General features: G+C 34.2%; 5 protein-coding genes and 1 long non-coding RNA gene across 6 annotated transcripts; 4 read left to right on the top strand and 2 right to left on the bottom strand.

Moving 5' to 3' along the window:
* The first annotated feature begins 998 nt into the window (after positions 1-998).
* On the top strand, positions 999-3,075 carry LOC111479811 (acyl carrier protein 1, mitochondrial-like). The gene is made up of 2 exons (XM_023124676.1): positions 999-1,272; positions 2,638-3,075. The coding sequence occupies exons 1-2, from the start codon at positions 1,069-1,071 to the stop codon at positions 2,812-2,814; spliced, it is 381 nt and encodes a 126-aa protein (XP_022980444.1). The 5' UTR covers positions 999-1,068; the 3' UTR covers positions 2,815-3,075.
* A 985-nt stretch (positions 3,076-4,060) lies between these two features.
* On the bottom strand, positions 4,061-4,763 carry LOC111479799 (putative invertase inhibitor). The gene has a single exon (XM_023124663.1). The coding sequence runs from the start codon at positions 4,756-4,758 to the stop codon at positions 4,195-4,197; it is 564 nt and encodes a 187-aa protein (XP_022980431.1). The 5' UTR covers positions 4,759-4,763; the 3' UTR covers positions 4,061-4,194.
* Positions 4,764-6,002: 1,239 nt separating this feature from the next.
* Positions 6,003-7,936, top strand: LOC111479830. The gene is made up of 4 exons (XR_002717697.1): positions 6,003-6,194; positions 6,312-6,373; positions 6,490-6,542; positions 7,465-7,936. It is a non-coding gene; the product is annotated as an uncharacterized LOC111479830 (long non-coding RNA).
* Positions 7,937-9,508: 1,572 nt separating this feature from the next.
* LOC111479739 (E3 ubiquitin-protein ligase ATL4-like) lies at positions 9,509-11,152 on the bottom strand. Its single transcript, XM_023124580.1, has one exon. It carries the CDS (start codon positions 11,112-11,114, stop codon positions 10,077-10,079), a length of 1,038 nt encoding a protein of 345 aa, XP_022980348.1. The 5' UTR covers positions 11,115-11,152; the 3' UTR covers positions 9,509-10,076.
* Positions 11,153-14,723: 3,571 nt separating this feature from the next.
* Positions 14,724-16,796, top strand: LOC111479794 (ATP synthase subunit delta', mitochondrial-like). Its single transcript, XM_023124653.1, has 2 exons — positions 14,724-15,103; positions 16,255-16,796. Exons 1-2 carry the CDS (start codon positions 14,846-14,848, stop codon positions 16,597-16,599), a joined length of 603 nt encoding a protein of 200 aa, XP_022980421.1. The 5' UTR covers positions 14,724-14,845; the 3' UTR covers positions 16,600-16,796.
* Positions 16,797-20,660: 3,864 nt separating this feature from the next.
* On the top strand, positions 20,661-26,399 carry LOC111479816. Its single transcript, XM_023124683.1, has 2 exons — positions 20,661-20,927; positions 26,016-26,399. Exons 1-2 carry the CDS (start codon positions 20,803-20,805, stop codon positions 26,200-26,202), a joined length of 312 nt encoding a protein of 103 aa, XP_022980451.1. The 5' UTR covers positions 20,661-20,802; the 3' UTR covers positions 26,203-26,399.
* The last annotated feature ends 27 nt before the right edge of the window (positions 26,400-26,426 follow it).

Genomic DNA, 26,426 nt, shown 5'->3' with positions numbered 1-26,426 from the left:
TTTGTGCCAGGGAAGAATGACTAGTGCCAATGCCAGCTTTTTATATATATATATATAATAATACATACGTGTATATATGTATGTATATTAATTTGTTTATAAATTTACTCGTCTCCTGAAAAATCAATTAATTAACTAATCTAATTGTAATTTACCACCGTTAAATAGTATTAAGATCAATAAATCCAATATTACATCCCATGAAATTAAAAAACGTTAAAAGTATTTTGATTGGGTAAGATTTCAATTATCTTCGACATATTTACCGAAGTCCATCGTAAATAGATATTGTCAGTTTTTGCTCATTACGTATAGTCGTCAACCTCACAATTTTAAACGATGTCTGCTAGAGAAAGATTTTCACACTCTTATAAAATATGTTTGGTTTCCCTCTCAAACCAATATGAGATTTCACAATCTACCCCTCTTGGGGGCGAGTGTTCTTGTTGGCACACTGCTAAGTGTTTGACTTTGATATTATTTATAACAGTCAAAACCCACCACTAGTAGATGTTATCCGCTTTGACTCGTTACGTATCGTCATCAATCTTGTGAATTTAAAACGCATTTATTGGAGAGACATTTTCACGCTCTTATAAGAAATATTTTGTTTCTCTTTCCAACCAATATAGGATCTTATATAGGGTACACACATACATCACATGATGCTCTTACCTATACATTGCTATAAGTATCGATACACGAATATATTTCACACAATACTCTTACCTATAAGTAATTATCAAGATGGATACACACAAATTATACGATATTACCACAACATTGTTGTCTAATAAGGCGGCCAATTTTATAATTATTTTAAATTAATGTTACATAATAATGTGTTTAGTTTTATAATAATGTTTTTTTAGGCTCGGATTGAATTGAATATGAAAACTATTATATAGTTGAGGTAAGAGTGAAAAAAAAATAATAATAAAAAGGAAAAAAAAAAGGGAAAACCTAAAGCACGTGCTTTGCACGTGCCAAATGACTTTCCCCTCGTATTCTGTAATGGATAATTAATCAGTTCCTAGTTCGAGCGATTAAGTCACCGCATAGAGAGAAATGGCGCTGAGGGCAGCCGTTCTTCGCCATGTTCGAGTTCCAGTCCAATTCTTTGCCCTACCTCGCCGGGGAAGCCAGCCTCCGTCGTGTTCCAGTGGATCGGTCCGGCTGTTTTCATCGCATGATGATCACATAACCAAGGAGGAGGTTATTGAGAGAGTTCTCTCGGTTATCAAGTGTCATCCGAAAGTCGATCCGTCCAAGGTGATTCGATCTTATCCCTCCTTTTTTTCACTTGTTTTTTTAGCTGATTGAGTTGGTTTTTCGACTCGTTTGAAACGATGTTTGTCGATTTAGTAAATGCGGGAAGAATAGGTTGGAAGTGTAGAAAATCTTAATATGCCGATTCAATCATTTCTTGTTCTGATATGCGATCGGTTTTTAGGGTTTGAACTTATTTCCGGTGAAATCTGAATCGTTTGCTTGATTCAATTTCCCATGCTTTGTCTCTGCGAATTCGTAATTGAGATTCTCTGTGATTTTCTCTTTACTGATTGGTAGAAAGTCGCGACGATTTATTCCCTGATAGAGCATTAACCTAGAAAGTGGCTCTTAATAATTTATGCTGTAATGTCATTCCATTTTCATACTTGATTCGGTATTTCTGGAATTTTTTCTTCTTTCGAGTTTTGGTTGATTGCTGTATTGCACACAATATCTTCCCTTCATTTATATGGGTTGCTTGGTTCGGTTCACTAGTGCTAACAATTGACTTCTATACTTAATGATTTCGTGCACATTTTAAGAACTCTGGCGTGGATTGAGATTTACCTCCTCATGACCTGTGTTGCATTCTTAACATATTCCCGAAAACCAGGCTATGCTATAGCTAATATTACGTACGTTTTCGAGCCAAACTCGATGGTTAGAGTCGATCGAGGCCAGCTAAAATGGACAATATGGCATACATTTCAACACACACAAAAACATTTGGTTCACATCAATAGAAAATTCCCCAACACCACAATCTCGAACCTAATCATTCATCTTTGGTAATCTCATTATTGTTTAGCTCTTTAAAACATATACTCTCAGCCAAATAGTTAGAAACTTAGAACGTTGACTCCTCACCTTAAAAAAATTGTTATTGTAATTTTAGAAACCGAATTCAAGTCATAGAATCAAATTTAAACCATGCTCTAGCCATATCTATTGAATTAAAACTCCTAAGATCAAACCAATCAAATTTAAACTATTTTAACCAAACCATAAAGACCAAATCCGTAACTTAACCTATATATATCAAAACATGAACATTAACATTAGAAGACAAACCACTCAATGGTCGTTAAAAACATGTCGTAGACATCCTACCTTAACCAACATAAACATAATGTTCATATCAATTTCTCCATTAAAGATTAAAAAAAAAAAAAAAAAAACACACCCTTTTAAGATAAAAAGAACAAATGCCCACCACCGGTAGATATTGTCCATTTTAGTCCGTTACGTATCACTATCAACCGTGACATCTATTCTCTCATTGTTTTATGGTCACTTCCAAGCAGCATCTCTTTCCTATTCAACTTCAATTAAAGCTTGGCTGAATTGTTGCTTGTTTATCTGCAGGTGAGCCCTGATGTTCATTTCCAAAAAGATTTGGGTTTAGACAGCTTGGACACTGTGGAGATTGTAATGGGTCTGGAAGAGGAGTTCAAGCTAGAGATACCAGACAAGGAGGCCGATAAAATAGATTCCTGTGATCTCGCAATCGAGTACGTTTACAACCATCCAATGTCTAGTTGACAAAGTATTTGCATCTCTCTCTCTCTCTCTCTCTCTCTCTAGTTCTATTTTGTTATTCAGTGAAAGAATTTTCATCTCAACATTGTTGTTTTGACCGTTCTTGGGTTCTTGTTGAGAGTTGATATCCTTACTCTGTGATCGAAAATAATTGTAACTGCATGGAACATAATACATTCTGGCCAGGCAAATTTATTGTTTCTTGTTGAGAGTTGATATGTTTTGCCCTTTGACTAAGAGGAGGCTAGAAACCATTGCTCTGAATCTCTTGGAAAATCAAATTGTTTCTTTAATACTCCATAGCTTGCCTTGTGCTGTTGATACTTCTTACCTTGCCTTCGAAGCTTGATCTTCTCTACTTTAATATAGGTTAAATTACGAGTTCGATTTATGAACTTTCTGGTTTCTATGTTTGAGTTGTCTCTTAATTGTAAAAAGTTCCTTAGTAGATCCTTGAACATTAAGAGCGGCGTCTAATAGATTCGTAGTTTAAAAAAATGTCCCATGGTTAGGAACTTATTCGGCACGTAATTGAAAGTTGAGAGACTTATTGGACATAAAAGTAAACTTTAAGAGTCCATTACCAACTCTTTAACAGACCTATTAGACTAAATTTATAATTTAACCGAGGATGATTTGTTTTCTGCTATTGGTAGTTTTGGTAGTTTTTGCTTTGAAGCATCGTCATTGGAATGGATTGTATTGCAATGTTTATGCATGTAAACCAATTGGATGACGCTTGCTTGAAATGTTTAACTTATTTCATTTTGTATGGAACTTGTAATGAATTGCTTCCCTAGTTGGATGTGTTTATGTGTATAGGTCTACACTTTTGTATCAGCTTGAATCTTCAATCTTCGACCTCAAGGAAAAGAGTTTATGTCAATTAAGGGCAAGTTTTGCTTGTTTAGGTAAACAGATTGCGTCAATTAATGACAAGTTATGCTGGTTTACGTTGTACTTTTGCAGTACAATAAGTGAAGTACGAGAATTTGAATATTCAATCTCAACAAAAGAATATATGTTAATGATTGTTGTTATGTTCACTTTGATTTGTTAGATACAATTTTGATCGAGTTTCGGGTGCGACTTGTGATCGAGTTGTTTGGTCTAGATTATTATTTGATTATTTGATGATTGTGATTGAGAATGTTGTCAAATATCTAAAAGTTATAAATTATAATGTTTAGTTTTAAAAATTCACTAACTAAAATAAAAAAATTTAAAGTTATATTTTGATGAGTATTATTATCGTTGGAATAAAATACAAATTACACACACACAAATATTTATTAATTTATTTAAGATATTCCAGTTCTTAAATTCATGAAATGAAATTTAAAATTCTCAATCGCACTCTACAAACCACAATGGCGAAACTGTTCAAGGACGCATGTTGAGAATACAGAGCGCAATGGCGGTTAACTCGAACGCATCGTCATTCCGCTTCGTCAATGGCGAAACTCCGCCGTCCATTTCCTTGAAGCCGTCCTCACAAGTCGTAACCGCATCCATAACCGAACTCAACTTCACGTTCACCTCTTCATAGCGCTTCGATGCGTAGTCCGCCGCCGCATCGCGCACCGTTGCTTTGACGTCGGAGTAGAGCTCTCTACAATCGCTCAGCCGCGGCCTCACGTAAGAATCCAGCGACGGATTCTTCTTCTTCTTATTCTTCTTCAGTAAGCGCTCGATGTACCGCCGCGTACTGGTCGCGTTCCTTCCGATCAACTCGATCGAGATCGCACCGAGTTCGTACAGGTCCGCCATGTCGCTCGCGGGAGCGGCTGCGAGAGATCGGAGACAGAAGTCGAGATGGACGTTTGGATCTTTCGCGGCGAAGATCTCACAGTTTCGTGCAACGACGTCGTTTGCCGCAGTGGAGTTGAGATACAAGGCGACAAATAGGAAGATGCTAGCACGATGAAACGGATAGTTACAACTCATTTTAATTATTTATCTTTCGCGGCGGAGATCTCACAGTTTAGTGTGGGTTTATATAGGAGGAATTGAAATTGAGTGATGGGAAAAAGAAAGAAATGGTGGTTGCTTGTGGACAACCGGAGATTTGGCCATGTTCATATGATAAAGTTCAATGATGAGATTCAGAAGACATAACGTGGAGGAAAATCGGATCCAATTTGTTGGCGATTACATAAGCCTTCTGCTTGGTTGGAAGATTAGGAATGAATCTTTGAAACTCACCCATAATCCTCTTGTCGTGTCAATGATTCTATAGATTTTGAACTTCTATCGAACAATTATAAGAAATAATCATATATTAGTGTTGAGGATTGTTGGGATGAGTCTCACGTTGGCTTATTAAGGAAATGATTATGAGTTCATAAATAACGAACACTCCTCCGGACAATGCCTTTTGAGAAACCAAAAGCAAAATCATGAGAGTTTATATTAAAAATAAACAATATCAAAAACACGAGTTTATATTCAAACTCTCATGATTTTGCTTAGTAATATCAATAGAATTCTCAAGTGTCGAATAAATGATGTATTTTGTTCAACAGCTCTAGGGAATCAGTCAAGTCCCGGGGGACTTGACTGATTCTCTATTTGTATGAGATCTTTCGAGAAACTAAAAGCAAAAACACGAGAGTTTATATTCAAACTTTGAGTACGTTTTTTTTTTTTTTTGTAAAATTGAGATCTAATATTCTTATTATATTGGAAGCTTTTTAAAATTTTAATAATATTTTTAATCTTTCAAAAATTAAAAGAAAAAAACATTCTTCAAAGTTTAAATTTTTTTGAAGTAACCCTTAATAGTTTGTTTAAAAAATATTTCAAAGATATCATTGAGTCGATGAATAGTCTTAAATATTTTTAAAATAATTAATATATTTATAATTAGTACAATGTTTTAAAAATATTCATAAACTTTTAAGAGTTTAGAGATAATCTACGAAGATTTATGGTTAGTTTTTTTATGAGTATTTTTTTAAAAAGTATTTTTTTATTTTTTTTAAAAAGTAAAAAAAAGATATTAATGGAATTTTTTTATAAAAATTCATTAAATTAAATTAAATGTTATAATTTTTTTTAAAGATTAAATAAAAAAACTTAGGGTTATTTTTATTTAGTTAAAAAAGAAAAATACTATTTTGGTTTTTCAAACGGGTATGCCGCCCTTTGAACATTTTGTATAAATTCATTCCGACTTGATTTTTTGGTTCAATTCATAGTTGCACTTTCGTTGGAATTTCTCTTCCCTCTTTAAAACGTTTCTCCCGCCCACCTCATTCGACTCCCTACAACTTTGCTTCTTCGACTAGATTCATGGCGATGCCTCTACATTCGTCACAGTGCCAAAGCCCTTTATCAACGCGGCTAATTCACCTCCGTATCTGCACGGCGACGAGTAATCGGTACGCTGATAAGTAAATCCGTTGATAGACTGTCGCATTTTCTTTTCTCGATCAATTTCTGTCGCGCTATCCGTCTTCTGAATTTCTGGATGTTTTTTCTTCTTGATTTTTGGATAGGAGGACTGCGAAGAAGCGCTTTCAAAGTCCGCGCAGTTTCTAAGAAACGGGAGCCTGCGAAGGTAGTCCTCCCCTGCGATTTGAGTTTTTTTTTTTTTTCTTTCTTTTGTGTTATTGAACTCATGAACTTGATTTTTAATGCTTATTATTGACATTTTATGATGCTTTTGGATTTAAGGTGTTTCCTCAAGCTGATAGAGTATACTCGTCCGTCTTGAGCAGCGCCCTGAGGTAATCTCACGCTCAACAAAAATTGCGAATGAATTTGTAAAATTTGTAGAATTTGTTTGATGTATTATTGTCTATTACCTTCCGAGTTATTATATCCGATATAAATGCTTGTCAGGTAAGTCGTTTGGTTTGGTGGAGTCATCATATTGGCTTGAATATTCTCTCAATTATTTATGGTCCAGCTTTGCTTTTCAATTATTGGGTATCATACCACAAATGTGCTGCAATCAAGAATGCGGATGGATGTTGCTTTTTAACCATATCTTTGATTGTTAAAAGTGGAAAAAAAAAAAAAAAAAAACTTGTTCTCAGAAATCTGATCATAGGTTTAGTATGGATTATAAATTTGTTTGAATTGAGTTTGTCTATGCACCATTCCTCTTAGAATTGGATGTCGAAAAGGTCTTGGCTCAAAAAATCTGGTCATAGGGTTGGTTGGTTTACATTATAAGTCTTACATCAATCACCGTATGGGACTGTTACTAGAGATGCTTTTGTAGGAAATATGAATGGTTTGGCGATGCATCCTTGGAAGTCTTAGCTTCTAAGTTGTATCTTGCGTGTTAGCTGACCCTCTTATTCATGTCATAAAGTCTATTCATGTTCATCTTTCTGCTTTCCCTACACATTATTTTTCCTTCTGCTTCTCTCCATTTCGGATTTCGAAATGAAAGCAATGAGCTATACTCGGGGACCAAGATGCAGCCGTAGTAGCCTCTTAGTCGTACTTTAGTTAGTTCAAACTCTTACAAACTAAAGTTAGAACTTTCTTATATTTGTTGTTAATATGGCAAACAAATGCGAATGAACTATATTTGAATGAGTGTAATTATTATTTTATCTATTGAGCTATATTCAATCAACGAACACTAACACATTATTTTTTTAAGATTGATTTTGAATGTTGGTGGTGGTTTGTCAGGTGGATTTGGGCACAGATTCTAAGCACTGTTTCTGCAAAGCTGGTGATTTGTTAGCTGTGGTTGAGTAGAGAAGCTTCCTCCAACACTACAATCAGATCAACATCAGATATTTTCACTCAGATTAGTTCTCTTCCCTGATTCTCATTTGCTTGTTGCTTCTGCAATATCTGATCTTTGTTTTTGTCTTTATTGCTTTGTGTGATCCGTATAAAGATATCAGTTCTTCTCATTAGGAAGAATACCTTACCTTAAATTATATTTTAAAAATTACTCAACCTTCAAAACAAAACTGAAGAAAAACAAGAATAAATGATTTTTTTTAATACTTTTTCCCCCTAGAGAATGTAAAACCCTTTTCAAATAAATGATTTTTGGTCTAATTATTGATTTTTGGATAGTTTGATTCATAAAAATTTAGGAATAATAGGATTCCATAAACTTAAAAGACTTTATGTAATTCAAATTATTGTTTTGATCCAAAAAGATATTATATGATTAAGATTAAAACCATAATTCATTTGATTGTATAAAACAATTAACAAAATCCAGGTCAAATCCCACAGATCTAACTAATTTTAATATTCAGTTTTAAATTTGAACGGTTCTTAATTAAGAATATCTGCAAAATTCCACCAATTGACTTCCATACTTCATTCCCAATTTTGCATGTGGATTTGTTCATCATACAACCTTTCTAAGGTTCTTTTTTTTTTTTTTTGGGTAAGGGATCGATACATCATTAGATAATGATCCTTACAAATAAATAAATAAATACTAACCTCAATAATACTTCATTTATAAACATCCTTAATTACAATTTTTTTTTAGTATTTTTTATTTCTTATATTTTATGCTACTTAAATTAGGGTCACATTCATTTTATTTAAAAAATCGGCTACTAGAAATAGAAATAATCCTGCCTTTTTTTTTTTTCTTTTTTGGTTGTATATTATTATTGTCGAGAATAGAAATTAGAAACTCCATTTTTGGCATTATAAATTAAGAGAAAAAAAAATACGGAATTAGAAGCTGAGGAATGTGCAGATGAAAACAGGTAGCCGCCTTGGATTGTTTTCCAAATCCAAACTAACTGTCCCAATTCAACTACTCTGTTTTTTCCCCTTCACCTTCTAAAAACCAGTCACCAAATCATTCATATTTCCACTTTTTATTTTATTTTATTTTATTATTATTTTTTTTTTTTTTGGCTTTAATAAGCAATAAAATATTTTCATTTAGAAATGTTCAAATCCTATCATATGAAAAATTCTTCAATATAACTTTTGAAATATAAAAGAAATTTGGAAAGCCAATCTCACATGACTCAGCAGAATTAGTGGCTGAGATGTGAGTTTTATTTTACTTTTTTTATTTTCAACCCTTTGACAATGAATTTGTCAACCATTTTATTTATTTATTTATTTATTTATTATTTAACTTTAATGGTTATTTAAATAATGTATTTGGTTTATTTTCTACTTCTAATTAATTAGTTTTTGGAATTACATAGAGACGAAATCCGTACATGGCAACATTCATTTTTCTTTTTTTGGAAAACGTAAAAGTGAATTTTGCATGTGACAAATTTAATTCCCAAAATTCAATTCATTTGTACCATCTGTTATTGATTTAAATTATTCTGACTCTTTTCATACTCTTTTCAAAATTCAATTCATTTATTCTTCAAAATTTTAAATTTATAGCTTATAACTAATTTTAAAATTTATTAAGTTTAGAGATTAAACCTTTTGATTTGAATAGAACCTAAAATTCTTTTTATGCCCAAGAATATCTGTATTTGTGAAGAAATAAGAAGAATGTGTATACAAATAAGACCTATGATAGAAAACATGAAACATTCTCAAAACAAAAAATGGAGAAATGGAGAAAGAGAGATTTTTGTTTAGCTCATAGAAGTAGCAAGAATCTGAGAAAGCCCAGGGCGGTACCTATAATCTTGGCCTCTTTTTATTTTCAGCAATCCACTTTCCTATTTTCTTTTCTTTTTTGGCTTACAATTTCCACAAGCAAGCAAAGCAATGATTCCTAAGGAATTGGGACAACATACCATATTGCGCTCATTTCCATCAGTGTTTCTCACAGTACACTAAATCATTCATTACATATCAACAACATTTTACACCATAATTAATTCAGGAAATAATTGAAAGAAAGAAAGAAGAAATGGAATTTATATATGTATGGGAAAATTTAAAAATAAAAATAAAAATAAAAATTCAGATGTGTATTGCCAAAAAGGCCCCTGATCTGCTAGCGGTTTTCATGAAATATGAGTTCACTGTTGTTTATTGGCTTCACTGCCACGATGGGAAACTTTTATTTACTTTAAATCTCAGCCAAACGAGGTAGAAGGAAAGAAGGAACAGAAAAATCTCACCAATCTTTTTGAGCTTTTGATTAAATGCCAACTAAGTGATCTTTGGTGTATTATTACCAGCTTTAATCTCAGCCGTTGACATAATCAAAAGGATCAAAAAGAAGGAGGAATCTTGACCGTCCGTTTTCAATAAGGAAAAATTGCGTACCGGCCGCCGATAACCAAAATTGCAAATCCTCTGCGTTGTAGGGTAACTAGATGTGATAATTACGATCATACCCCTGAAAACCATCGGAATAGCTCGCTTATTTCCTCTCCTACGCGACTGTTCTCCTGTTCCCAATCTCCCACGACGGTTACCTCACTCCGACGGCTACTTCCAGTGAAGAACCTGCCGGAGCCTCGGAATGACAGTGCACGAGAAGAGACGGAATTGGAGAGCCTGTCGACGTAGTCCTTCAGCCAATTTCTTCCCGAGCCGACTTCCGCTGCTAGGCTTTGCTCTGTAGACACTGCCGATACGGGAGCTTCGATGTCTTCCTTATCGGAGACGCTTCTCCGGTGCGCATGAGTGAAGTTTACTTCAGAATCTTCTTCCACGAAATACTCGAACGATCCTATCGAATATGACCTCCTCCCTTCGCCGGACTCGGAAGGGATCTGTCTGCGGCTAATACTGCCAATCTCGAGCCTGAAACTGTCTCCGCCGCGACCTTCGGCGGCGTAGGATGCCATAGATGCCTTCATTACGTCGGATTCGGAGGCGAAAATGGCGGAGCGGCAAAGAGGACAACTCTGGTTCGATTGAAGCCAGGTATCGACGCATTGCGCGTGAAAGGCATGGCAACAGAGAGGAAGAAGACGAAGCTGATCCTCTGCCTCAAATTTCGACAAACAAACGGCGCAATCGGCTACGGCAGTTGAAGAACGGCGCGTGACGGAGGAGAAAGAGAACAGAGGAAGCGAGTCGATCGGAGAGAATGAATTGGTACATCGAACAGCACTTTGCTCTACCGGAATGATGTGGCGCCTAGAAACAGACGACGACGAAGACGTCGACGACGATCCAGGCACGGCAGAGAGGCGGAGAAGACATCGCCGGTTAAGGTATCGAAGAACGAGGCAAAGAATCACCGAAGCAAAAGCAGTCAAAGCGAGAACCGTAAGAATGATTAAGATGCTCGGACTCAGATTCTTCAAAGAAGAAGAGTGACTCACGACCGTCGCCGAAGGGAGAGGAGGAGAGGATGAAACGTAGTCAATGATGGAGCCTCCAAAGGCGTCCGGCAACGGCGGCGGTGGAGAAGCCATTGCAGCAATTTTTCTTGTTTTAGAGAGAAAACAAAAATGGAGGAGATGGAAACAGTATAAATGCAGCGGTCAGTTTTTTTGGGCAGGTCTCTCGGTTTCCTTAACCTTACGGGATCAAAGAGAAATACACGTGAGATGCACGTGAGAAATGGATTTAGAAAAACAAGTGACACGTAATTTTTATTTATTTTTTTTTTTTTGGAGAGGCGAGTGAGTCGGATGGAAAATGATTGCTAATTTTCTTTAATTCATATATATTATTAAATATTTAATTTTAAATCTAATTATTCCAACTTACATTTTATTGAAATTTATTTTTTTTAAAAAACAACACTTATTTAAAATACGTTTTCAAAATTTATAGTAATAACAATTAATAATAAATAAATAAATTTAATATTTATTTAAAATATATAAATTAACATATTATTATATTTTAATCTAGTGTTTTTCAGATTTGTTTTTATAAAAGAAAAAAACAAAAACTTCAATTTTTGACTTCTTCCCCTTTAATTTTGTTCTATTGAATTTAGTGAAATTTGTAAAACTCACATGCATATAAAATTTAATATAGCTCATTGTCAACTTTTAATTTGAACAATTACCTTCCTAAAAAATAAAAAAAAATAATAAAAATTAATCTTAATATATATTTTTACAATCTTATAATTTAGAGATAAAATTTTAAATGAAAATGTATTAAAGATTTTAATTAATAAAAAAATAATTACGCGAAAATTCTATTATTCTTTAAATGATTGGATTCCCCCGACAGATAAATATCATCGTTCAAAGAGATGATCGAGTGCACTAAGAATTATTTCATTCACTCGTTTGATTTATATATGATATAATATTTTAAAAATAAAATTAATTTGGTATATGAGTTTGTTTTATTCACACTTCTTTGGAATATTTTTGAGTGAACAAGAAGTAGTCTATTACTTGTATTTTTCAAAGCTGTTATAATGTTTAGTAAGATAATCAAAAGTATATCTTTAAAAAATAATCAAAATATTTTTAAAAATAAAATCAGCTTTAAAATACTAATTTTTATTAATTATTAATTACACGTAGGTTTTTTAGACTCAATTTTTTTTAATAATATGAAGTAATAAAACTCCCCGTTTTAACTCATTTTTTTGGTCTATTTGGTGGTGTAGCATTTAATACGGTTAATTTAATTTCACACCTGCCAATGTTCATTATTTTTAATTAAATAAAATATAGGTGTGAATAATAAATGCGCCCCTATGGTTTCACCCTACACATGCCCGCACCTAATCCTTTCTCAATTAATTTCTTTTATTGTAATTAAAGTAAATAAATATATAAATATAAAGAGGTAATATCGATCAAGCGGATAATTAGGAAGATAATAATAAAATTAATCCCATTATTAAGATTGTAATCCATCATTATCTTTCCTTAAACTTTTTTCATTCCCGTGAAAATCAATATTGGTTGAAGAGGGAAACGAAACATTTCTTGTGAAAACTTCGAAGAAAAATTTAGAAGAAAAAGTCCAAAAATGACAATATCTACTAGCCAGTAAATATGCTGAGTCCCTAAACAGATGGATTGTAAAATCTCGTATCAGTTGGAAAAGGAACGAAACATTCCTTATTAGGGGTAAGAAAACTTATCTCTAATAGACACGTTTTAAAACCTTATTAGTTGACGTGTTAGTGTACGGGAGTAAATGAGATGGGTTGAATTTGAAACTTAGAAATGATTAATTAGAGGAAAGAAAAATGATTAATAATAAAGTAATTCAAATAAAAGCGTATATCCAGGATTCTTATTCTCTTAATTTAGTGAAAAAATTAATCCATAAACTCATCATTACCTGCGTTGAAAATTAAATAATAATAATAATAATAATAATAATAATAATAATAAAATGGAATTTTGACAGATCAAAAATGTTGTTTTGTTTCCCATTTCCACGCACTTGGGATTCTGTGTATTCCATTGCTTCATCGCCACTCCTCCCATGTCTCCCTTTTCTTACCTTAAACTATTAATTTTTTTTTTTTTTTTTAATATTTAATGTTTAATATTTTTTTTAATTTTTTTTTCTTTTTTATTTTAGGTAAAAATGTAAAAGAAATGAAATTAAGATGAGAAGATTATACGAGACTCTACTTTGACTTGCTCTTTTTCTCGTATCCTGCGTGTATCTTTAAGAGGGGAGTCCGAGTAACAAGGCAGTTCTAAGAATGAAAGCTCATTCTCTCGTGTTCTCGAACTCCTTAATATCAAAGGTGAAGCCTAGCAGCCCGTTCAGAGTTTGACGTTCTCCGATCCAAGGAAAGACAAGTTTAACGTCAAACCCTAAAAAGGGTCGAGACAGATGCCACTTCATCCACAATCAGGACCGTAACGACCCAAACAAGTTCGATCTTTTTTTTTTCTTGTGTCAATGGTAAACAAAAACGTTGGAACACAATTATAACAAATTTACATACTTTTAATCATTTGGAATTAAAAGGAAAAAATAAAAAAAAAATAAATATTATAAGAAGTTTCCACGTAGGACAGACAAAGATATGCGGAATTTTCACTACAAATCCCTTAAATATTTGGGTTTAATAGTCAAAACCAACATTATCCATTAGTTCACCAAAATCAATGTTTATCATATTGGTTATAAGTACAATGGGCGTTCACCAAAGACATTCTAATATCATTTTTCTTTTTAAATAATTTTTACCTATAAAATGATCGATAATGCCCCACGTGTCGAGATTTAATAAGATTTTAGGCGGTACTGCACCAATCCAGTTCGACCTTTAACAAAACCCGATTGATCTATCGATAAAATTTATTTATTTTAAGCGACATGCCACGTGTTAAGATTTAATACGAGCTCGTACGGTATAATACCAATCCAACTCGACATTTAGCAAAACCCAACCGACCCATCGATAAAATTTATTTCTTTAAATGACGTGCCACGTGTCAAAATTTGTATCGTATAACACTAGATTGTTCGAAAAGAGAATAGCATTAGGTAGGTAGTTCCCCTAGCCTCTAACATATGTCCTTCATTTCCAATGTCTTATCAATTTAATATTAATGTGAAATTGCTATACCAACTCAAATTTGATGCCCATTGCCCACACAATTTAATGGTCAAACTAACCCACCACCATGCAACTATATTATATATATATTTATTTATTTAATTAAAATAAATTATGGAATTTGACGTTTGAACGATATATAAGAATTAGAGGTGTGCGTGAAATTTACGACGACATAATTTATTTCAGTTTTTAAAATATATTTAAAATAATTTATATAAATAATTTTGCTCGGATACTCTAAATGATGTCATAATTTTCCTTTTATTTTAATAATAAACTCTCCGTTTATATTTTTTTAAAAAATAAAATTTTAAAAATCAAGAATAAAAATAAAACTTATGACCCCTCCAATTTTTTGTATCTCTTATCCTAAAAAGGTCCTTAGAAGAAACCTCCTGTTGGGCCCAAAGCCCAATAGGCCCACAAGAGGAAACTCATTATGGGCCCAAAAGAAGTATTGAAAGCCCACTAAAATAGTGAAAGAAGGCTGTCTATGTGGCTTAGATCCGCAATGGTTTCGGCAGTTCCGACATTTTCTCAGCTTACAAACAGCGCCAGCGAGACCCTTTCAGTTCTCTTTCTCCTTCTTCATCTCTCTCCGACCTTGCGAGAGCCGAGCGACACACTACACTCCTCACCATGTTCCGACGAGCTTCCAGCCTTTTGGCCCGTTCTCTTTTCTCTGCAAGGACTAGATCCTTCTCCGCCGATCTGCCGGCGGCCCCTTCCACCGACGATGCCTTTGTCGCCGCCTGGAAGAAGATGATCCCTAATATTGATCCTCCTAAAACTCCTCTCTCTTTCATGTCTCCTCGACCTGCTACGCCTTCTTCCATCCCTAGTAAGCTCACCGTCAATTTCGTGCTTCCCTATGCCTCCGAGCTCTCGGCCAAAGAGGTTAGTCCTCGAAATTTGTTTTGTTAATGAGTTTTTTTTTTTTTTTTTTTTTCTTTTTTGTACGTGTTTCAGGCGTTGAATATTGTGTATGATTATGCATTTTTGCTGTATTTGATTTGTTTTGATTTGATTTTCTGTCAATTTTTCATTTTCTTGTTTTGATATTTGATTAGTTTTTAGTAGTACCAATTTTTATGTGAAATTATGAGTCCTTGATTGCTTTGAACCTTCGTCATAATTGCAATCGAATGTTTAGGAGGAAATATCAACGTAAAGTTAGAATTTCAATTCCGTGGTTGCAAATGCTGAACTAGAAATGGATTTTATCCGGCTTAGGTCGCAGGAAGCCCGTTTATTGTATTCTCCACTCTCGATGTGAAAGATGAATTTCTTTACATAATGAGTGCGGATCATGGATTTGATTTTCTTGTTTTTGTTTTGAATTTGGTCTATGGCATTCGTTTCCCTATACTGTCTGATCAAACTGGAGGATGTTTGGCATTTCTCTTTTTATACTCATGGACATGGTGATGCTCAGATCAGATCATACAATTACTGCAAATGTAACGTTCTTCTCTCATGATCAAGGACCCTCGAAGTGTCGTTATGCAGTAAAAAGAACTGCTAAATCTGCTTCTCCGGTAGCCTAGGCTTGTTGTACCCAATGCTTGTGTCAGTAATGTTAAGATTTAGATCAAGCTGTGCAGAAATTAAGGTGGTCTTTGGTGCTTAGTTATTGGGGAAATATCCTCCAACGGGTAGCTACATATTCTATCTCGTCGGTTTTAAAAATCCACGAGAGGCTACTAGTGACAAGAACCCTGTTCATTATAGTAGAGCCAGACACCAGATGGTGGACTCCGAATGGGGTGGATTGTGAGATCCCACATTGGTTGGAGAGGGGAACGGAACATTCTTTATAAGGGTGTGAAAATCTCTCTCTAATAGACGCGTTTGAAAAACCTTAAGGAGAAGTCTAAAGTGGACAATATCTACTTAAAGGTAGATTCTAATGGGTCGAAGGCTACACACTTTCATCTTTAGAACTGCTATGCTATGATAAAATATCCAAATTGCAATGGAACCCAAAATTTGCAGTCAGATCATCTATTGCTCGTCTCAAAAGTTTCTTCTCCCCCCGTTCTGAACAGGTTGACATGGTCATCATTCCAGCAACAACTGGGCAAATGGGTGTTCTTCCTGGTCATGTTGCTACAATAGCAGAGTTGAAGCCAGGGGTTCTATCAGTGCATGAAGGGAACGACACAAAAAAGTACTTTGTCAGCAGTGGTTTCACATTCATCCATGGAAACTCGTACGCTGACATAATCGCTGTTGAAGCTGTACCCGTAGAGCAAATCGACGCCAGCCAAGTACAGAAGGGTCTTGCTGAATTCACCCAGAAGTTAAATTCTGCCTCAACAGACTTGGAGAAAGCCGAAGCCCAAATCGGCATCGACGTGCACAGTGCCTTGAACGCTGCCATTACAGGATAGTTTCCTCTGCTCGTAAACTGGCCACCCTTCTGTTTATCTATTTCCAATTGTATGTTCCTCCATAACACTGCCTCATTGACAGTTTGAGTCGTCTTCGACCCGACCATCATCTTAGGCTTACCTTTCTGCGTTGAGTTTGAAGTCATTCACAAATAATCATAGTAGGATGGTTTTTTGCTTGGCCTTGTAGCTGCTCATAATCTGGTGCCACCAACCTCACAAACATGGAAATTTTTTGAAAGGCCCTTTTTGATTCATGCCTTATACAGAAATTATAATAATCTTGAATAAATAAATTAATATATATATATAATATATATATTTTACAGGGGCAGTTGGGATTCGATAATAGTTTCCAATCTAAATTAACAAAACAATAGTTTGTAATGTTGACCCAAATTGAACGTGGGCTTCCTGTTGGGCTTTGGTTGAGCCCACTTGCTGTAAAATCGAACCGGGCTTCCTACTGGGCCTGTTGGGCCATTTGGGCCTCTTAATTACATAGACAACTTGGAGCCCATCATAGTCTGAACAATTCAATTGCTAATAGAATTTAAACAAAATATTTAGATTTCTTAAGATTTTTAGCTTTATATGACTCAGCTATATAAATCCATAAATATTCTTCTTTGACCATACATTTTTCGATTATTTATTTTAATTAAAAATAATTAATTAAATGTGGAGATTATATAGCTAAACATTCACCTTCAAATTAATCGAAATTAATAGAATAAACATAAATTTCTATATTTAAAATTGCTTTACGAATGACCAGATGAATTATTTTCAGAATTTCCAAATACACCACTATAGTTTAAAGTATTTAAAAGGAAACACAGCTCTCTCTAATAAACTGGTTATATATATATATATATATATATATATATATATATATATATATTTATATATTATAAAATACAATTAAATTATTATATGCTTAAAAAAAACAAAGAAAACAAGCTGTCGAGACATTTAAATATAAATGTCTTGTACCATTGAAACCCCACCTGTCTTTTGCAATTATTGTTTATTTAATTTAAAATTTATTGAGAATTGAAACGTAAATGCCCTTATCACAAGGCTACACGTGGACATATATTATTCGCTATTATTAAAAAAATATTACCACATTGACTTAAAAAAGTATTTTTGAATTTTTAATTTTCGAACTTCACATGAAATATAATCTTCCCGATCTCATATTAATTAATAATCATACGTTTTTAATAATTTAAGTTCTTTATTTATTAGTCCATGCTCTCGACCGTGGCGAAATCTTAACCGTTGATCTTCTGCTTCATGGATTCCCGGAATCTGCATGTCCAGCCGTCTCGAATCATTGCCACGTGTAACTGGCAGCTTATTATTGGGGAGGGTGACTACAGACCGCTTCAGCCCGAATGGATACGGGCAGATGGGTGTGGGCCCCGCAGGACAAGGACCTTGGTAACCGAGCCAGCGAGGCTCGGGGGGTCAGGTGGGGCCCACTGCATTGCTGGCCTTTTATCGTATCTCTCGTTCTCTTTCTGGGTCCCACCACCCAGTCATCTCCAAACCCTCGTTTTGATTCCATCCACTTTTTTTTTCTCTCATTGCTCATTTTACCTTTTTGCCCCTCTAGTTACCAATTATGTCGTTTTGGGCCCACCGTCCATTTAAGGAACGAAACGGCTGAAAGAAGTTATTCGGATAAGTCGAGACTCTTTTTTCCATTTCTCTCCCATCTCTTTCCACATAATTACTTCAATGCCATTACCTTCCAAATTCAACAACTTTATAAATTTCTCTCAAGCGATGGCTCTGTTGTAATTTATGGATTTCATAAGGGTAAACTAGAATTGAAATGAGCTAAGCTCATTTTATTTGCAAAAAGAGCCTCCAACTTTATGTTAATACCTCTTTTTGCCTACATTTTCTTGGTATTTATTATTATCACATTCATTCGTGATATTGACACTATAATTTTCCAAGATTTTATCCTAATATTGTATCGAGTCCCTCACATCACAATATCAATTTAATTTCAAAGTCCTAAATTATTTTTTAAAATAATAAAAAAAATCATTCAAAGTATTACTTTCTTTTAAAAATATACCGTTTAAAACATTGAAATTCACGATACACTAATTATTACTCGTGATATGATATTTTTCGGACACGTCATTCATTATATCCATTTTATTTTAATATATATTTATTATTATTTACTAACAAATCGTTATTTACTATGTTAATTATACCTATTAGGTTTAAAACAAATCTAATAAATTATTGTTAAATTTATTTTACTTAATATATTATATTAAAAATATTATACTTTCAAATATTTAATTTTATTTATAATACTTTTAATAAATATTAAATTAAATAGAAAAATAGTCACTATTTTCTTTATATAAAAATATATTCAAATAATTAAATTTGGTCAAAACTATAATTTTGAAGGACTAAATTTAAAAAATTTAAAAATAATATTTTGATGGATATATTTATTTGTTTATTATTGACTACGTAGAGTAATGTGAGTATCTTTACAGTAAGAGATATTAACTTGCGGGATAAGCTATAATTAATTGCAAAATTCCAGCTGTCTCAATTATTAAATAAAAATTTATTAATTTTATAAACATTATGTCGTTGTTAAATACATCATGGTTTGTTATACTTGTTCCACCGGAGAAGGAACCTTTGAATAATACTTCTAACCTAAAATAAAATAAACTATACATCCAAATATATTATTCTTTCATTTTTTTTTTTTTTTAAATTTGATGATTATTCGTTAATATATTGATTAATATTCCGAACAATATTTAGAGAACCAGTCTAATTCTATAACTGTTTATTCTGTTTGCTCGAAACTCATATGATAACTCAGTCAAGTAATCCAGGGTTGAAAAAGATAACCCGTCCCTTTCATTTGTTTAACCTAACTTTTGTTCAAGTACACAAAATTCATTGACAGATTAATGGATATAAAAATAAAATGTTTGTTAATGATCGAGACTTTATTATAATATACCTTAATGTTAATCTATTAGCATATTAATAACTCGTGCATAATTGAAAATAACAAAATGAACAATATTATTCATTGAATTAAAAAATGTTTATTTTATTGTATTTACATTAATAGGCATTTTCAACCCATTTAAAAATACCCCATGAGTATGGAATATTATGCAATAAAAAGAATAATGGATTTTTTTTTTTTTTTTTTTTTTTATATAAATGCGCACGCCCCCACTTGACGATAAATATAGTAACTTTTGGGGCGAAACGTGGAATATGAAAAAGAAGGAGGACCGAATTCTAAAATTAATAAATAAATAAATAAATAAAGTTTTATTTTATTTTATTTTGGCCCATCGGGTTTGGGAAAAGGATGCATGCACTTATGTATGGCCAATGATGTTCACCCCGGAACAGGGAAAACCATCCATTAACTATTTATTTATTTTCTTGGGCAATTATCCACTGCTCCGCGTGCTGTAACCAATCAAAATCCATGTAATTTATACTCCACGGATTGTATTGCTTAAAAAAAACTAAAATTAATAATTGTATATATTTTATAATTTAATTAATTAGGTTTGTACATTGTACAAAATTTATTTAAATCCATGAATTAAAATTATATTGAAAATAATTTTGATAGCCACAATTTTTTATTATTATTAATATAAGTGGTTTATTTGTTTTCTCACATTTTTCGATCTTTCTCGAACGAGTGAAGAAAACAAATTATATACTCATTTTCATAAATTTTAGGATATTTATTTTATTTAAGTAAATTTGAGTTTATTTTTATAATAATAATAATAATAATTTTCAAAATTCGAGTTTGAATCGATGGCTGTGTTTCAGCTGTAATTAATTATTATTATGTATTTATATTATCACTTGAATTTAAAAAAATAATAATTAATTATAAATTAATTTGATGAAATGATTGAAGAAATTTGTTCATTTGGTCCAAATCATCTTGTTATCGTAGTCCGCGAGGCAGGGGATTCCACCACCTTCTGGCAGAGCAATTATAAATTGACCCAAGTACCCAACCTTTCTTCCTCCCCCCGGCTTTTCATTTCCTCTCATTTTCTTCATCGTATCTTCTGCCCTAGCTCTAAAAGCTCTCGAATTCTTGCTCAGTTCCGGCCATTTTTTTAGCAACTTTTAGTTTCTTCACCTTCTGTTACTATGAGAACTGTGCCGCTGTTCTACGCCGGCTGCGCCGATTTCCTTCTCCACGAACCTCACTTCCTAGAGGCCTGTTCCCTTTGCCGGAAACCGCTCGGACGTAACTCCGATATCTTCATGTACAGGTCCGTTCAATTTATCATTGCCTGAAGAGCTTCTGTTTTTGTTGAGTTTTAATCGAGAGTTCTTCGTCTGGTTACTGAGAATTTGAGGCTGGAGTATAGTCGAATCAGGCTTAGATCGGATGTTGTTAAGAAATAGAAATAGAAAATAGAACTGGAAAAGTGTATGATCTTCATTCAGGTTTACCACGTTTAAATAGATACAAACTATTAACTAATACCTAAAAATAGAAAAAAATAATATATCTAACTAAATCTTGTAAATAAATAAAATATACGATTAATCAAATTTATACTAACAACTCCCTAAATATCTCAGATATATTCTAATATATCTCCAAAATATCTTCTCAATACTCCCCCTCAAGTTGGAGAGTGTATGTCGATCACACCCAACTTGTCCTTCAAAAGGTCAAATTGCTGTCTTCCTAGAGCTTTAGTAAAAACATCTGCCAATTGCATTTTGGTCGAAATATAACATGGTTTGATGATTCCAGCTTGTAACTTTTCTCGAACTATATGACAATCTATTTCAATGTGTTTCGTACGTTCGTGAAAAACTGGATTGGCTGCTATATGTAATGCTGCTTGATTATCACAATATAATAATGCTGGTTCGGACAGTGGAACATTCAAGTCTTGAAGAATGTATCTTAACCAAGTTAACTCTAAACAAGTATTTGCCATAGCTCGATACTCGGCTTCTGCTGATGATCTGGACACATTAATCTGCTTTTTAGACTTCCAAGAAATAATTGAATTTCCAAGGAAAATGCAGAATCCAGAAATAGACCGTCTGGAAGTTCGACAACCACCCCAGTCAGAATCGCAATATGCTTGTAATCTTAAATTGTTTTCAGATGGCAGTAGGAGTCCTTGACCAGGAGTGCCTTTGATGTACCTCAGAACTCGAAGAGCTGCCTCCCAATGTGGTTTTCTTGGTTCATGCATAAATTGGCTAAGCATACGAACTGAATAAGCTATGTCAGGCCTAGTGACAGTCAAATATATTAATCTACCAATCAACCGTCTGTATTTACTTGGATCGTTCAATTTCTCTCCTTCAGTTAAAGAAAGTTTCAGATTTTGCTCCATAGGAAATTTGTCTGGACGTGCTCGTGTAAGGCCTGTGTCTTGAAGGATGTCTAGAGCATACTTCCTTTGAGACATAAAAATTCCTTTTCTAGACCGAGAAAATTCAATGCCTAGAAAATATTTCAAATTTCCTAAATCTTTGATAAGAAATTTCTGGAGTAAACTAGTCTTGAGATATTGCATTTCTTTGAGATCATTGCCTGTCAACAGAATATCATCAACATAGATTAGAACTGCAGTGAAAGAAGTACCTTTACTCTTGGTAAACAAAGAGTAGTCTGCTTTGGACTGAGTGTAGCCTGCATTTTGTATAGTTGTAGAAAATATGGAGAACCAATTGCGAGAAGCCTGTTTTAATCCATAAAGAGATTTATGGAGCCGACATACTGTATTCTCCCCCTGTCGGCGAAGACCTGGTGGTAAAGACATATAAACTTCCTCGTCTAGATTACCATGGAGAAAGGCATTTTGAACATCCAACTGATGGGTGAACCATTTTCGAGCAGCAGCAACCGTGAGTAAGCAACGAAGTGTAGTAAGTTTTGCTGTAGGGGAAAATGTTTCTGTGTAATCAATACCTTCAATCTGAGTGTATCCCTTTGCTACAAGTCGAGCTTTATAACGTTCAACAGAACCATCAGAGTTGTATTTAATTTTGTACACCCAGCGACAACCAATAGCTTTATGACCAGGTGGTAGAGGAACGAGAGACCATGTATGATTACGTTCCAAAGCTGCAATTTCATCATTCATAGCCTGCTGCCATAAAGGGTCGCCAACTGCCTCGTCATAGGTTTTAGGTTCTGTCTGGGATGTAATAAGAGCTAGAAAAGCACGTTGAGTAGGAGAAAAACGAGAGAATGAAAGGTAATGATGAAGGGGATACCTGGTGCCAGTGCTGGGACTTGAGCTAGAGGTTAAATGATTGGCTCCAGAAGACATCTCATAATCCTTATGCCAAGCTGGAGGCTGTTTAGTGCGAGTAGAACGTCGGAGTGGAGCTGATGTATCAGGCGGGATAGGATTGGAATCAGTGGGCAAATCTGGAGAAGGTGGAGGAGACGACGAAGTAGTAGGTGAAGGGATAGGAGGTGAAGGAGGAATGGAAGGTGGAGGATGGGTGCTTAAGTAGGATGGATCATGAAGTGGAACAACAGGAGTCGAAGGAGCTAATGTCGAAGTCTGTGAAGCTGATGAAAAAGGAAAATCATCTTCACAAAATTTAACATCACGGCTGATAAAGAATTTGTGAGATTGCATGTCATACAATTTGTAACCTTTATGACCACAAGGATATCCTACGAAAACACAAGGAATTGCCCGAGGTTCAAATTTTTGCTTAGGATGTACTATAGTTGCATAACATTTACAACCAAAAACTTTAAGATGATGAAATGTAGGTGATCGTTTGTAGAGTGCTTCAAAGGGTGTCTTGTTAGATAACACTGGTGATGGCGTTCTATTTATAAGATAAACAGCCGTTAAAACGCACTCTCCCCAAAAATTAAGTGGAACCTGTGACTGAAAAAGAAGAGACCTAGCTACATTTAGGATATGGCGATGCTTACGTTCTACAACTCCATTTTGTTGTGGAGTATAGACACAAGTGCGCTGAAATTCAATACCACAAGAAGTAAAGAATGGTTGCAAAGATAGGAACTCAGTCCCATTGTCTGATCGAACTATCTTGATAGTAGTATGAAATTGAGTTTGAACAAATTTAACAAAGTTCATTAACAAATGATGTACTTCTGACTTATGTTGCATTAGAAAAACCCAAGTACATCGAGTAAAATCATCAACAATAGTGAGAAAAAAACGCAAACCAGAATGGGTAGGAATTTTATGTGGTCCCCAAACATCACAATGTATCAGATCAAAGGCAGAATGGGTTGTTATTGAACTTCTTGGGAAAGACAACCTAGTTTGTTTTGCTAACGGGCAGATACTACAATTATGAGAATAACTCGCATTATTAAGATGCAATTGATCAGCTAGAAATTTAAAACGAGAAAAAGAAGGATGACCTAGACGTAAATGCCACAAATCAGATGACTGAGATACTTGATGAGCTGAAGATTTGATTGGAGATGAAGAAATATGATAGAGACCTCCAAATTGTTTACCCGAGCCAATCATCTTCCCCGTAGCCAAGTCCTGCATAACACAAGAATCAGGATAGAAGGTGACATAACATTTCAAGTTATTGGTAAGTTTGCTGATCGACATTAGGTTTAAATTGAATGAAGGCACACATAAAACGTTGTTTAACTTAAGGTTAGGGCTAAGGGAAATATTGCCAGTATGTGACACACGTGCTGTCTCTCCATTAGGCAAATTTATTGTAGACATGATGGCAGCCTTTGGATCAGTCATAACAGAAGATTTTGATACTATATGATCCGTAGCTCCACTATCGAGAATCCATGAATTAGAACTCGCAGAGTTAACAGATAATGTAGATATGGGAAACAAACCTGCAACATTGATGTGATTGTCAGAATTACCAGAAGGGTTTTGATTGATTGCAGATAAGGCTTGTGCTATCTGTCGTAATTGCTCAGAAGAAAAATTTGGAATGGAATTAGGTGACTGTTCTTCTGTATTCAACTGTGAAACATCGGCCATATTTGCAGATGATCGGTATCCACGATGATTGTGTTGATTGACTTGTCTTGTCCTTGTAGAATTATTTTTCTGTCGACACCGATCTTCTGTATGTCCCCTTTTATCACAAAACTTACAATGAAACTTAAGAATTCGACACTCATTGATTGTATGACCACTTTTATTGCAGTGTTCACATGATTTGTCCTTGGCGAATTTTGAATATGTTGTTTTCTTATGCACTGCTGATGCAATCGAGAAATTCTCAGCAGGTTCAGAAGTTACCTGTCGCTGCATCTCTTCTTGTACAAGTAATGAATAAGCTTGCCTCACATTAGGTAATGGAGACATCATCAATATGTTAGATCTCACCGTTTTATAAGACTCGTTGAGCCCCATGAGCAATTGCATCAACTTGTCTTCTTCGCGTTGATCAATATGTATTTGACGTTGATTACACGTAAATGGTGTGCGGTACGCTTCCAGTTCATCCCAGAGTGCTTTGAGCTTGGTGAAATATGTTGACAGTGCCATGGTTCCTTGTGACATCGTTGCTATCGAGTTTTGTATTTGAAAAATTGCTGGAGCATTCTTTTGTGAGAATTGATCGCGAAGATCAACCCACACTTGATGAGCTGTCTTGGCGTGAATAATGCTTTTAGCGATATCTGCTTCAACAGAATGAGTTAACCAAGATATTATCATGCTGTTGCACTGATTCCAGAGTTCGAATTCGGTTGAATTTGCATCTTGGGGCGGTTCCTCAATTGTGCCATCAATGAAGCCAATTTTCTTCTTGGCAATAAGAGCATGCATAACTGATTTACTCCAAGATTGGTAATTTGCTCCATTTAATTTGATTGGAACAAGTGAATATCCTGGCTGATCAGAGTGATGCATATAGTAAGGATGTGTTAAATCAACATCCGAAATTTTAAAGCTGGATTTGGCTGAGCCCGCCATAAAGGAAATATTGATATTTACGATCGATGCTCTGATACCATGTTAAGAAATAGAAATAGAAAATAGAACTGGAAAAGTGTATGATCTTCATTCAGGTTTACCACGTTTAAATAGATACAAACTATTAACTAATACCTAAAAATAGAAAAAAATAATATATCTAACTAAATCTTGTAAATAAATAAAATATACGATTAATCAAATTTATACTAACAACTCCCTAAATATCTCAGATATATTCTAACTAATATATCTCCAAAATATCTTCTCAATAGATGTGTATGGTATTTTTTAGTTGAGGTCTGATAGAGTGATGGAAAGTGGTTGTAGGTTGAATTATGTTTAGATCTAACAGTTTTTTTAGTCTATTTGTTCTGATTTGGAGGTTTCGATCTGAGAATTGATAGTTTCTTTACTGTATTGCAGAGGAAACACTCCGTTTTGTAGCAAAGAGTGCCGGCAAGAACAGATTGAAATCGACGAGGCGAAGGAGAAAAGTTGGAGGCGCTCTTCTTCTTCTTCTTCATCATCTTCCTCTTCGAACACTCGTAGTCACAGAAAACAAGAATCTGGCGAGAAAGCTGTACGGTCCGGCACCGTCGCGGTTGCCTGAGATCTTCAGTTTGAATCGGAAAAAAAAAAATCACCTACAGAGAAAAATGCCTTTCCCAATTTGAAAAAAAATAAATTGAGTTGAGTGGATGCTGAGAAGGAAATTTCCATTGCCAGCACAAGGACTCGATTCTTAGAAGAAAAAGAAAATACAGAGGGAGATTCGGTTTATAACCTATAGATCTCTAAATGTGTATACAAAAAAAAAAAAAAAAAAAGGGAAAG

Source organism: Cucurbita maxima, unplaced genomic scaffold (assembly GCF_002738345.1).
Source record: "Cucurbita maxima cultivar Rimu unplaced genomic scaffold, Cmax_1.0 Cma_Scf00005, whole genome shotgun sequence".
NCBI lineage: Eukaryota > Viridiplantae > Streptophyta > Magnoliopsida > Cucurbitales > Cucurbitaceae > Cucurbita > Cucurbita maxima.
Note: the sequence above shows the minus strand (reverse complement) of the source record. Positions and strands in the feature narration are given on the sequence as shown.

Bases quoted from the DNA above. Each gene is read 5' to 3' on its own strand.
- LOC111479811 (XM_023124676.1), top strand. From the start codon at position 1,069: ATGGCGCTGAGGGCAGCCGTTCTTCGCCATGTTCGAGTTCCAGTCCAA. The intron at 1,273-2,637 runs GTGATTCGATCT...GTTTATCTGCAG, and splicing joins CGAAAGTCGATCCGTCCAAG to GTGAGCCCTGATGTTCATTT.
- LOC111479799 (XM_023124663.1), bottom strand. From the start codon at position 4,758: ATGAGTTGTAACTATCCGTTTCATCGTGCTAGCATCTTCCTATTTGTC.
- LOC111479739 (XM_023124580.1), bottom strand. From the start codon at position 11,114: ATGGCTTCTCCACCGCCGCCGTTGCCGGACGCCTTTGGAGGCTCCATC.
- LOC111479794 (XM_023124653.1), top strand. From the start codon at position 14,846: ATGTTCCGACGAGCTTCCAGCCTTTTGGCCCGTTCTCTTTTCTCTGCA. The intron at 15,104-16,254 runs GTTAGTCCTCGA...CGTTCTGAACAG, and splicing joins CCGAGCTCTCGGCCAAAGAG to GTTGACATGGTCATCATTCC.
- LOC111479816 (XM_023124683.1), top strand. From the start codon at position 20,803: ATGAGAACTGTGCCGCTGTTCTACGCCGGCTGCGCCGATTTCCTTCTC. The intron at 20,928-26,015 runs GTCCGTTCAATT...ACTGTATTGCAG, and splicing joins TCCGATATCTTCATGTACAG to AGGAAACACTCCGTTTTGTA.